This window comes from Stegodyphus dumicola, chromosome X2 (genome assembly GCF_044657685.1).
Source record: "Stegodyphus dumicola isolate Sdum_Otavi_A_Nest chromosome X2, ASM4465768v1".
Classification (NCBI taxonomy): domain Eukaryota; kingdom Metazoa; phylum Arthropoda; class Arachnida; order Araneae; family Eresidae; genus Stegodyphus; species Stegodyphus dumicola.
The window spans coordinates 202,560,447-202,573,612 of NC_140781.1; the positions used below are offsets into that span (position 1 = coordinate 202,560,447).

Genomic DNA, 13,166 nt, shown 5'->3' on the forward strand with positions numbered 1-13,166 from the left:
GATTAAGCTCAGCAGCTGCCTTGCGTAACTGCTGAGCGATGTTGCCCAGTGTTCGGTTTCTATCTTGTTTTCCTGGTATATTTGGATAGTTTTCTCTGGAATCCTGTTAATGGATGTTTGGGATTAATTGGTGGTAGTGGGTGGCGTTATCCGGCTACACTGAAACCTGATTTTGTGTGGTCGGTTTTTTGTGCGATTCCTATTCGCTGCACAAAAGCTGGTTTCAATGTAGCTATAAAAATAGTTTTAATAGTTTTAATAGTAAAAATAGTTAAAAAGCATTTTTATGTGGTGAATAAGGACCGCATAATCGCAGAAAAAAAGATTTGAGTGTATTCTATTGCTTTGTGCTAATTGCCGGGTGGCAATATTTGTATAAGTGCGTTTTCTTATATTTGTACTAATTATATGTTTTATAGTCTATTTCTAGTGATGATGAGTTCTGTATAAGAAGGTCTGTTTCAAAGAAGTGTGTGAAGCCTGAACAGTGGTTGCTGCGTCCTTTTTACCTGTCCTTCCACGGGTCCTGTCAGACTATGATACCGCCCTTGTTCAAACGGATACGCTTATTTTGTAAGTATATATACAAAATCTATATACATATAATCGTTGTGTGTATTGCATATTCTAATTATTTGTGTGTGTTGTTATTTGTCTGTCTTTTTGTTCGGATTACAAATATTTTATGTTTTAGGGGGTCGGGATTTCGTTCGCGTTTAAAATATTTAAGTCTGGTTTTGAAAATGTAATTTATAAGTATTTTTGGTTCGTAGTTTGTAAGTGCTAATTTCGTGTGTCGCTGTAACTCTTTTATTCTCTTTCAGATTGTAAATTCAAATAAGTATAGCCCACCAGCGGCCGAGCGATAAAGTCGCTGAACACTGGTAGTTCGGTCTGAGGTTCGAATCCCGCGAACGGGCTGGCTGCATGGGTGTTTTCCCCATGTGTAAGGAGCCAGTTTCCGTTAGAAAATCCTGCACGAAGGCATCCCTCCCCTTAGGCAGATAGCGCTAGTGTGCTTTGCCATAATTAAATACACCACACACACCAAATAAGTATAAAATATCTAAGTGTGTAACAATTTTTAGTATAAATTCCCTTTTATGCTCCAGTGAGGTTCAAGGGTAAAAGGTAATTGTGGATCTCCTGAAAAGGAGTAGGTAAAATGATATTGTAAATCGCCTGTGGGGTTTGTATCACAAGGGTATTGAAAAAAATCTCCCTAAGGGAGTAGGTATAAGGAATTGTAAAACCCCTCGGGCGTAGGTAATACACGATACTGTAAACCGCTTTGAAGACCTAGGACCTTCCTATCACTGTATTTTGTACTCGTTGAAAATCGCTTACTTTTAGGCATGGTATCCATCCTTTTTACCTTTGTGTATACAAATATTTTAAGTATTATGTCTGTTAATAGTATAATGTATTATTATGTCTGTAGTGTTTTATATAGAACACATGTCGGATACGAGTATTTCTGACACTCTAACTATTGTTATGTCTGAAGTTATGCATCGTTATCATTAAATTCTGGAGGCACGGCTTCTAACAATGAAGTTATACCCTCGATTTTGCCTCTAGTTAGAGAAACATTGATTATTATTTCCAGTATGCGGTCAAAAAAGGTTGGTCTGTGCTACATCGATAAAATTGTGATTAAACTCAATATGATTAATGACTTTGATTATGATTAATGACAATTAATGTTTAAAAGTGGTAGAATCTAGTATTGCTGTTTTCTCCGTACATCTCGTCACGAGTCTTGACTCAAACAATTAAAATAATGATATCAAAGAAAATTTTAGACTGATTCCATGGGAATGGTCTCGTGGTCAAAGAGCAGGTTGTTACGAATAACATAGTATGTTGATTCTGAACAATAATTTAATTATTCCGAACGCGGAAGAAATGAGATGGTTATTAGACCTGCGAACTCCAATATGATTATCTTACTGAAGCTTTAGTTTTCAAGCTGTGTTCCTCTGAAGATGCACATAAATTGCTGGACTTGGTTCGCCAAAATTCATCGTTAAAGGGCATTTTAAGTTTCTAGAAAAATCCGCTTTATTCGACCTAAAATTCTGGTATATAACGTCGATAAGTCAGTTTCATAAGTGGTAGTGGAGCTTCGACGGTATTTGTTCATGGGGCAATGGGGATTGTGTCAAGCCTCTATTCGAGATGGCACATCGCCATAAATCTGACTTTCTGAATTTTGCTTTGGCTATGTCCACAAAATGGCAGCTTCATACTATTGAAGCTACATCGGTTTCCGTTGGCTGGCTTTGAAGTTGATTCTAAGACCGATTTTGACGTCTCAGTTGCGAAATGTTGGGTCACACTGCCCCCGAATTGTAGATGTTGTGGCTCGTGTGGCGCAGACCATCCCACTAAACAACGCACCTCCACCGTTTTGAGTCGTGCTAATTGTTTACACATGATTATAACGTGTCAGGATCCCGATACGACAATTATCATCCAGGTAACTCGTACGAATGCCATGTTTATAAAGATCAAATTCTCTTCTTAAAAACACCCGTAGATCTGATATTTGAACTTTCTCATATTATGTCTATATATTTCTCATATTATTATTGTACTGATTAGCATTTAATGCATATCTTTGCTTTTATGGATGCTTATATTTTGTATCATATCTCCTTGGGCGACAAGCGTATCACTTAAGATGTTGCTCGAAGGCGAGAGTGACGATGCTAAAAAAAGAGGGCGGTAAAGATGGTCGTAATCTCAGAAATGAAATATATACTATACATAAAAAATGGCAATAGTGGCAAAATATATATTTTGTGTCGTTTTATGAATTTTTTCGGGATTGTCTCTTACTTTTATGTGTACTATGTTTCAACTTATTGTTAATTTTAATACTTACTTTTTATTGTCTTATATTTTCAGATTTTTCTCCCTGCGTGTTGTGTCATATTTTATTTTTCTTAGTTTCTGCTTATGTGTGTATTTTTTTTTTTCATGTTACTCATTGATATTAAACTCTAACTTGAATCACTGCGTATATGAATCTCGCCTGCAAACATTCCCGGGGGATGGTCTGCTACGTTCCCGAGGGATGGTCGCTAAGGGGGGGGGGAGTGCAATTTATATTACTAATAAAAATATCGATTTTATTCCTACGTGTATTAGATATTCTTACGTGTATTAGAAATACGATTATTGCAGTTAGGGTATTTTGTGATGATGGACCTCTGGGTATCGTGTCGGTCTGTTTCTCACCGGCGGACAATTTAGAACTTTTGTTTGAACCTGATCCGTTATTTCATTGTTAAAACGTGTACTGTATGCGGTGATTTTTAATTCCCAACATTTTAATTGGAGAGCTGATTTTATGGATAACAGGGGGATTTTTATCTCTAGTAATAATATTATATTACTTAATGATTCAAACTCTTCACTTACCTTTATATCTTCGGTCGGGCGCGGATGGACAGACCTTTTTCTCGGGTTGATGATATTATTTATTTGTAGGATGATACCAAGAATTTCACAAGTAATCCTTACCGCTCAAAAAGTTTTGTAATAAAATAAATATAAGGGTTAATTCCTGACATGACGTTTTGAAATACATAAAAAATGGTAATGATCTTAATGTTTTTGTTAAAAATTTCGAAAATTTTTTTGGCATCCGAATGTGAAGAAACGTTTACTTATAAAAGGTAGAAAACATGAATTTTAGGTTAACCCTCTGGGCGGATACGGGTTTCGCTAAGAAAGCACAAATTTCCGAAAACAACAATGGGAACAAATTAGTTGTTCCATTTTAATGCTACTACTGTTACTCTCCTCGTATTTCATATCTAGATTTGTTTTCTTTTGATGTATTGCTTTAATTTCTTTGACATATTTTAATATGCACGGATATATACGTTCTTACAGATATTACATTAAATATTCTAGGCAGTATATATACGGCATTGCCGCTTAGCAACCGCTTAGCTGGTGGAATGCTTCCCTTGTCTCCTTTCGTAGTAGTAGTAGTAGTAGTACTTGTTTCTTAACGCCATTAACTATTACGACTATCCGTTTTGACTTGCAACTAAGAAAAGGTAAAAGTATCTTCTTCGCCGAGTTACATTACAGATATTAAAGTCTGTTATGAAACACTTATTCATAAAATATTATTCATTTTGGCGACCCTCGGGGGATGTCGAGTGTTTGGGGAGTCGTGAATTTTTACCACCGACAATTTGAAATCTGTGGTTGATGGCATCCGTATTCGTAGTGCCCCGGGGCTCGATGGAGTTATCCTGAGCATCGTAAAATCGTTGCATAATTCATTTTCTTCGTTGTTCCTTGATTTATTTAACCCTCTGGCTGCTCATCCCGCGATTTCCAAATGTAGCAAAATTGAAATTTTCGCGGGCATGTGTTTTTCTTCCTTTACTGAGAAGCGCATCCCGTTTTTTCTCCGTTTAACCACTGAAATAAATTATATACTCTATTATACGTTTAGTTTACGCTTTGGCCAACAGATGTCGATAATTGTTCACTAAATTGCGGCGTTTGAAGACACCTGGTATTACCGCACGAACTCCACTTTTTGCTGCTTTTTTTTTTTACAGAAATGGCTGCTAGAAAACATTCAGCGATTATCTTGATTTTTTAATTAAATTATTGAATTATTGATTAGATTTATTGATAAGATTAATAATTAGATTGATTATTAATTAGATTTATTGATTAGATTAATAATTAGAGTGATTAATAATTAGATTTATTGAATCTGGTGCAAAGACTGTGAAGTTGGACTTTGCCTTGAACCCTGTTTTGAACTCTATCATACTGAACTGCATTTCTATGGTATTCTTTCCTCAGTGCTTTATATTTTGCTTTTTTATATTCTGCAATAAATGGAAATTCGACTGAAATTTATTTCCAAAAAAATATTTTTTTGGTGATAACATCTGAAATTGGTTTCTCTGGCAACTTAGTTTCTCATGATAAAAATCTGTATAAAAAACATTTTGTAGAAAGGAAAAATGCATTTTTCAATTCTCCAATATATATAGATTTAAAATATGCAAAAAATTACGCAATTTTTGAAGCGCTTTCGGTCCACAAATTGAGCAGTCAGAGGGTTAATAAGTTGTAGTGTTTTTTGCTCTTCGTGTATGAAGAAACGTCGAGGAACTTAGTGAATTAGGTAGCGACTTATCCCTGAATTCAGATCAACTTAGACGTATTGCGAGAAGGGTCAAATTACTCTTTTATTCACTCAAATACGAATAATAGCCAGTCCCTTCTCGGAAAGCCTCTAATCGGGCTTTAACTAAGAGTAAGGAAATAAGAAACTATGTTAAAATTCAGTAAACGAGACTCAGCCGAAGATACGTGCAATTATAGAACGTCCTTCAATTAAACTAGCTGGCGAATATGAATAGGCACGTATAATACGGCAGAGCATAAGAGCTTTAAGAATGACTTAAGCGAGAAGGCAAACACGCGCCACTAAGGACTCCTAGAACTTTCTATCGAAGTAAGTTGAACCTTCCTTAAATACATTTCTAACTCATTTGCATTCAAATGGGATTCTAAAACCTCATTCTGGTAGGGAGCTGTATGTGGAAACAAGAAGTAAAAGGAAACTGTTTGAAAATTAAGGGGTGTTGGAACCCCAAAATCTTTAAAAAATTGTGATTTCGGATTTTTGCATTTTCGAATTCTCTACACTTTTATCTTTCTAAAAATACCATTTCTTTAATCTCCATGAAAATTAGAACTGTAAAAAATCCAATTTTAACATGTTATCGACTGCTTTGATCAATGAGGAGTTTTACATAAAAACGCGTTTTTCTCCAAACGTGATTTTTTAATTTTCGATGTACCTTTTCTCAGGAACTTACTGCTGACAGGTATCTAAAAATTTTATGGCTTATTTATTAGGTTTCCTAATATTTACTAAAATGAGCTTTTTGTGAAAAACTAAGAAAAAAAATTTTCAATTTTTTTGTGTGAGAAAAGTGCTAAATTTTACTATGCCTAACAAAATATTCTCTAAATTACTCTAAAATTCAATATTTCAAAAGGAGGTTCGAATCCCGCGAACGGGCTGGCTACATGGGTGTTTCCCCATGTGTAACGTGTATACAAGCCAGTTTCCCTTAAGTCCTCCACGAAGGCATCCCTCCCTTAAGGCAGATAGCCCTCGAGTGCTTTGCCGTAATCTAATATAACAAACATACCAATATTTCAAAAGCGCATTTCAATATAATCAGATAGACTTTAATGACACAAAAAAATTCAAGCGTGTATCTACAGCAGATTTTGAGGAAAAATACATCAAAAATGGACAATTGAACATTATCGGTATAGGGGTTGCTGATACCCCTTAAAGTAACTGTTACAAAATTAAAAATTTCCAATACCTGGAGAATGAGTAAATTGATCTTTATAGCGAAAGGTAGCAAGTACCGTACAATTTGTATGCTGAAAGTATTTACTAAAAGTTTAGACAAATTCTTATGAAGTAGAATTTTCCACTATCTCTTTGAAAATTATTTCGTTTCGGATAAACATTATGGTTTTACGCGACAAATATGTACATGCGACATGCAACAGAGGACGTGGGCACCACCTTCTACCAATACGGTTAATCGGTATAGCTACACGTCCACCTTTATCTAGATAACCATACGTGCTAATACACTAAGACATAAACATACATACAAACACATACAAATTTGGTACTTAATACAGTGTCAAAACTAGATAGTATAGATATATACTTAATACAGTGTCAAAACTAGATAATATAGATAGACACTAGATAATACATTGCCATGTTACAAGGTGTATTCAAAAACATGGATACGGTAGCATATATATATATATATAACGTGTGTACTCATATATTGGGTACACTATGATCCTTTGATGCATTATCATTAGATACACAAGACATGTACATACTGAAGCATTAGGTTCACAATGCCATGCTGAATTTTATTGCCACTCATAAGAAACATAAAGGCTTTGCTGTAGTTTCGTTTGTTGTCCCAGACGTATTTGATGCTGATTATTGGCCGTCACTTCTCACTTCCAGGATGAGTGTTCCTTGGAATCTTTTTGTCGTTAAAAATTTTCCGAACCAAGAAATTGTTTTCGAAACTAACTCTCTAGGTGTCTATATATATATATAAGAATATTTTTCGCGGCTGCAATCAGGGTTCTAATAGCGCTCCTCTGTTTTGGAATCCTATTATTCATTTATACTGATTCTCATTTGAGGAATGTGTGTATAAATGTACACCGATTCCTCGGAGAAGTTGGAAAACGATTTTAATAATTTTTATGTTTTATTAAATAACTGGTGTTCCGAGGAGGAGATGACCTAAAACCAACTTCTTGTTTACCCAAAGGCTGGCCATCACGTTCGTTCCCCCAAACTTAGGTTGCATAATAATACCTCAAAACCGGTTGATTTTATTGATAATAAATTAAACAGGAGACCTGATAATAAATTAAACAGGAGATTTTATTTATAATAAATTTTATTCTTTTTCATTTTAGACATAGAAAATGTCATTTTAAATTTTCACAGAAATATTCTTCCGAGATTTTACGTTTTAAATTAGATATTTTTAAAGGTATTTATAATAATGTTTTTACATCTATCTTCATTTTCGCTATCATGGCTAGGGGCGTCAGGACGAGGAGCTACTCCGCCTCCGAATGAAACTTGACACGACTTGAACGGAGATTGCGTTTGACGTTCACCGTCTGAAGTCGGGTGTTGTACGTTTTGGCGGGGATGCCACCCCTCTCAGTTATGTGTAAATTTTATTTTGATAATTCTCTCCATCGTAATTCTACCATTGAATCATTTCCGTATGATATTATATTTTGCAGTGTTTTTAGTAGATTTAAATTTCATTTAATACATCCCATCTATATCCTTCCATATATTTATTAATTTCTTGGTTTTAGAGAATTTGAAATCTATAGTGACGGCTCTGGACTGAAGGAAGGTGTGGGCTCGGCTTTTATCGTTGATTATTACGGTGTTGAAATTAATTCTGAAAAAATATACATTGAACTTTTCAACTCCCATTTTCAAGCTGAGCTCACCGCCCTCTTTTTTTATTCGTTAAAATGAATTACACACGAAAATTGGCTCGGTGTTGTCGTTTTTACATTTTTTTCTCATTTGATGCTTTAGGTACTATAAGCAGTTAATGATATTAAAATTTTATATTCATAAGTAATTTCAGATTTTTCTATTATTTTAGGCTGGATAAAGTCTCATGCATGACACACAGGAAACGAGAGGGTTGATGTCCTCGCCAAAGAGGCCGCCCTGGCGGATTGCTCTGGAACTAGTAGGTAGAATATGGGGGTTTGGAGCCCTGTGGCTCACGGGACTAGTGCAGGAACCATATGGCTGAAGCATGGACGGAGACCTATATAGATATACTCTATATTCACGTTTCCTGTTTGAACTAAGACGTGTTATTATTTTTATATTATATATTTTTCGTGTTTGTATTTATTTTCATTAGATATTAATATTTAGTTTTATAATATTAGATATTAATATTAGAATGTTGTCTATTTCTTGCGCAGTTTTTATAATTTCTTCTTTATTTTTGTTTCAGAATTTTCCTAGGGACTATTTTGGTTGAACTCATTTGAAGTAATTCATTTCTATACCTTTTTTTATATAAATTTATGCTATAGCTTTCCGTTTACATTTATTGAGATTTAAGCCTAGCAAATTAATAAAAACCTATTGCATTAATTCTTTGTTAAATATTTTTTAACTTAACGATACTTTGTGTTTCCATGTGATGTTACTGATCACGCATTTGTTAAATTATCTGTAGCATGCTTTATTTATCTTAATGTAATTCTTAAGGTCCGTCTACACGTAGCGATATCCTCGGTCGACTTAGCTGGCCGACAATATCTGAAATAGTTCGATACACGGAACGATTTACTTGTTAGTACCGGAATTCACTCAGCCAATCAGTATGAAAGGAAGTGTACCCGCCCTCTATAAGAAGCTGCTCCTCTGTTCTCTTTTTTAGGTAGCTGTTCCTCTGGTCACTAAGGCCAAATACTTGGGAATTATTTTGAACCAAAGGCTAATCACATTAATAGTGTCAAGAGCAAAGCCATGGACATAATATGCAGATTTCTCCCGGTTATTGGGAAATATTCAAATCTTAGCTAGCGTGCCAAAAAACATATATATATATATATATATACCATTTGTATTCGACCGATACTTTGTTATGCTGCTTCTGCTTGGAACACGGTCACTCAAACTTAACTGCATCAATTACAAGTAGTGCAAAACAAATTTCTGCGGATTATTACTGATTCACACTCTTATCCGCAATAAACTTTTACACAAAGACTTAAAACTTGAGACGATTCCAGATTACATCAGAAGATCTAATGTAAAATTCTTCAGCAAAGCTGTGCAATGTGGCTTTGTTAATTACTCCCAAGTCTTTAATTATGAAATTCTCTTCGAAGATAGTAGCGTCAGACCGCTTGCAGCTCACAACTTCGTGGGAGGAGACGACGATTTTTTCACTTAGCTCCTCAATTGGCAGCTGTTTATACTTCCAATGCATCTGATTTTGATTGAAGTCCTGCTGTTGCTTGAAAATTATTCTTGGAGATTCATAAAACTAATGCTGTGACATTTTTCGCATTGTGATCATATAGTAGTGTTATAAATAGGTTGCTTAGGTTGTTGAGTTGCTCTAGTGTATTGCGTTGAACAGTTGTATTAAAACTGTGTTGTATAGTTGTGTTGTATTGTGTTGTATTTAGCACTATTGATTGAGGTTGTTTAGTTGTATTTGAATTTGTCATTGGAACTATGACTTGCTGTAGTGTATCTTCTCATATTGTTGTCATTGATTTGCATTGTCTTGGGTCCTCCTTGAAAGCTATGATCGCTCGTCACGTTTTGCGAACTTGTCCGATTGGATTGTCTTGCTCCTTTTGGTACTTCTCTTCTTCCCCTTTTCTCCATTTTCTCATCTGAGATTTTCTCCACGTCTGGATTTCTTTATGTCAAGTGCCCTTGGGCTTTAATTCTGGAACTGGCAACATTGCTCTTCGCAATAGGTCGGTCAATTATAAAGTTTAAAGAAATTGGGTCAAATGACGTGAAATTCGTGATGCTTTCGTAATACTTTGCTCCGGGAGTTGCGTATTGAAGTCAGGGTACAATTCGGAAAGTATTTACAGATGATGCCGCGTGATTTTGAATTTTTGCTAAATTTAGTTTGCAGCAAAATTTTTAAAAAATATGCTTTTCCTTTGTGTACTGAGTACACAGACTACTCCTTTTTTATTTTATTTATTTTTAAATTTCATTTTCTGGTACTCCTACTTAAATCTTGAAATAATAAAATAACCATGTTTCAGAAAAAATGAGTAACTATTGTGCTTTAAATTGTACTTTAAATCAAAACCTTTATTAATAAATATACATACAATGAATGTCAAACCAGTATGAGTAAAAAATAGTCAAAGATTACTACATTATAAAGCAATAGGGTAATTTCAGTGCAAAAAATTCAAATAAAAAATATCATATAGGTGCAAAATCTTAAGTAGTATATTTATTGAACATTAAAAAACTAATAGCTTAATTTATTGATGGAGACACGAAATTAAAAATGCCATAAACAGTATTCTTTTGATAACTTATCCAGGTTTAAGAAGTAAGGTAAAGACATGTTCATTTTAAACACAATAAGAAAAGTTGACAGCTAAGTAAAGATACATTTGAACACTAGGCGAATTGTAAGATAAAATATTTTCATGCAATAGTGCAGAAAGGCGTTTGAAATAAAATATTTATCACATTTAAGTAAAAAAAAAAAAACATAAGAAACCCGGAGAAATGAGACAGTAGATTGACCTCATATTGGATGGCATTTTACTGCCTTTGCTCTTTGATTCCATTATAAAAAGGTTTGTCTTTTATAATTTTTATTAAATTACGTACTGAAATAAATGTGTTCGATTCTCTGTCTCTGTCTGCATTACGTGAAGGTGGGAATGATATATTTTTAGACGACGGAGACAGAGACCTTGGTATTTTTGTTACGTTACTAGACACTTGGTATTTTTGTTACGTTACTAGACACTTGGTATTTTTGTTACGTTACTAGACACTTGGTATTTTTGTTACGTTACTAGACACTTGGTATTTTTGTTACGTTACTAGACACTTGGTATTTTTGTTACGTTACTAGACACTTGGTATTTTTGTTACGTTACTAGACACTTGGTATTTTTGTTACGTTACTAGACACTTGGTATTTTTGTTACGTTACTAGACACTTGGTATTTTTGTTACGTTACTAGACACTTGGTATTTTTGTTCAAAATATGCAACTACATAAGTTTCTCAAATTCCTTTATTAGAAAAATTTCACATACAAATAAATTCGACATTTTTTTCCTATTCTTCCAACATACCCTCCTCAGATACATCCTTTATTACAGCTACATTCTGTAATGAAAACGTGAAAAAAAAACTCTTGAGAACTGTCAAAAATACATACATTCAAATGCATCAGTACAATTTGCAAAATATTTCAAAGAGCAATCTCATAATCACGCAAAATTTAATACCCCTCAATACAAAATGTATGAAATAAATTAGTTAATTTTTTTCAATTAATTCCTAAATTACTTTTTATCCACACACCAGCAAAAACCTTTGGACACTTCATATCAATAAAATAATTGAAGTGGCGTCAAATATACTCACCCAACAGATCAGTTGTCAACTGCAGCTCTAAACAGATAAAGTTTATTTACATTAGCAAACAATTTTCGACATACCATGTCACGTGCAATCGAGTTCTTCAACGTCAGAATATGACCCTATATAAATACTTAGGAATTCATTCTTCCTTCCAATGAATGAAACAATTTTATTCATATTGAAATATTTTATGCAGTTTATTAAATGTGTTCTTCGCACTCAAACCCTAAAATTCTATTCAACAGCAATATCCCAAAATAATTTTAAAATAAGCATATCTCTAGAATTTCCAATACACAGTATCGCGCTTTAGTAAGTTTAATATATAAGATATAAAGTTTTTTTTCTATACAACGCTACTATTCATTGCTTTGAAACCGTTGACTTTGTTAATCAAAAATTCGTTAAGACAAAATATGAAATAGAAAATAAAACAAATTCCAAATTGGGGCTTCCAGATGCCCATATTTTATGTTATATATTACATTATTCAAAATTGGATGGCTCTAGATACCGTTGTTTTATCACAGTGTGACAAAAATATGTACATTCATGCAGATTCTTCATTAATTTTTTCAACTGTAGTACAGAGCTATAATATTTAGTGGCAACAATCTGAAAAGTGAATCGATATCTGAACGCAAAATGCCAAAACGATTTTATCCTTTTGAGGAAACTTCCCGTTTGGATTATCAAATATACTGTACAGGGGGGTCTGTGAAGAACTTACTTCTTATTTGTTTCCTTTCTTGTCAAAGGACCTAACAGAAAAATTCCCTTTTTGCGGAAGGGATGCCTTTTTTTTTTTTTTTTTTTTTTTTTAAATTTTAAGATGCTACACTCGCATGAAACTAATGCTCTGATTACCTTTTAAATAGCTTCAGTTATAACAATGTGCATAAACTATTCTACTTAAGACTTCAAAAGCACAAAATGTTTCACTTTTAACTATATTTACATTTTAAACCTCGTCATATCTTCCGAAACGAGATAAGATATCATAAGTTTCAAGAATTGCAATTGGGGTTCTTAATTAAAACACAAAGGGTTTTTTTTTCAGCCTGAAACGTCTCTAGAAAATCTAATTCACCAATGGAAGATATTTTTGGAAAATTATTCCAATCCTTCAATCTTTAAGGAAATTCTTTTATTTATCTTCTTTCATTAATAGATGGCGACAATAGGTAAACTTCTGCCTAGCCGTTCTTACCTTATCTCATTCATTTGCACTTAGGCAGCCGAGGGAGATGATTCTCTAGTTAAACCATCGAAATTAGCGCTGCAAAATTTACAAATATCCCACTGATTCTTGTTGTTTGATCTCTCCAATAATCATTATTCTGCGTATTACTTTAACCTAAACTATACATGCAATTAAACACTAATATTTCTCATT

The 13,166-nt window shown here is 33.8% G+C and overlaps 1 protein-coding gene and 1 long non-coding RNA gene across 11 annotated transcripts in view; one reads left to right on the plus strand and one right to left on the minus strand.

Annotated features, from left to right (window-relative positions):
• Positions 1–11,236, plus strand: part of LOC146993020 (uncharacterized) — a 48,895-nt gene extending 37,659 nt beyond the window's left edge. For 7 of the 10 annotated variants that reach the window (XR_015039264.1, XR_015039265.1, XR_015039267.1 and 4 more), the window contains 2 exons: positions 420–573; positions 8,259–11,236. Coding sequence is in view for 3 of the 10 variants with exons in the window: in XM_085810083.1 (XP_085666209.1) it covers positions 420–573; positions 8,259–8,281 (177 nt within the window). In the remaining 7 variants the exon portion in view is untranslated. The other 3 variants (XM_085810082.1, XM_085810084.1, XR_015039262.1) reach the window with 2 other exon arrangements.
• An 82-nt stretch (positions 11,237–11,318) lies between these two features.
• Positions 11,319–13,166, minus strand: part of LOC118198136 (uncharacterized) — a 2,799-nt gene continuing 951 nt past the window's right edge. Inside the window, exon 2 of the long non-coding RNA XR_004759702.2 lies at positions 11,319–11,512. This is a non-coding gene — a long non-coding RNA (uncharacterized LOC118198136). The remainder of the gene's footprint in view (positions 11,513–13,166) is intronic.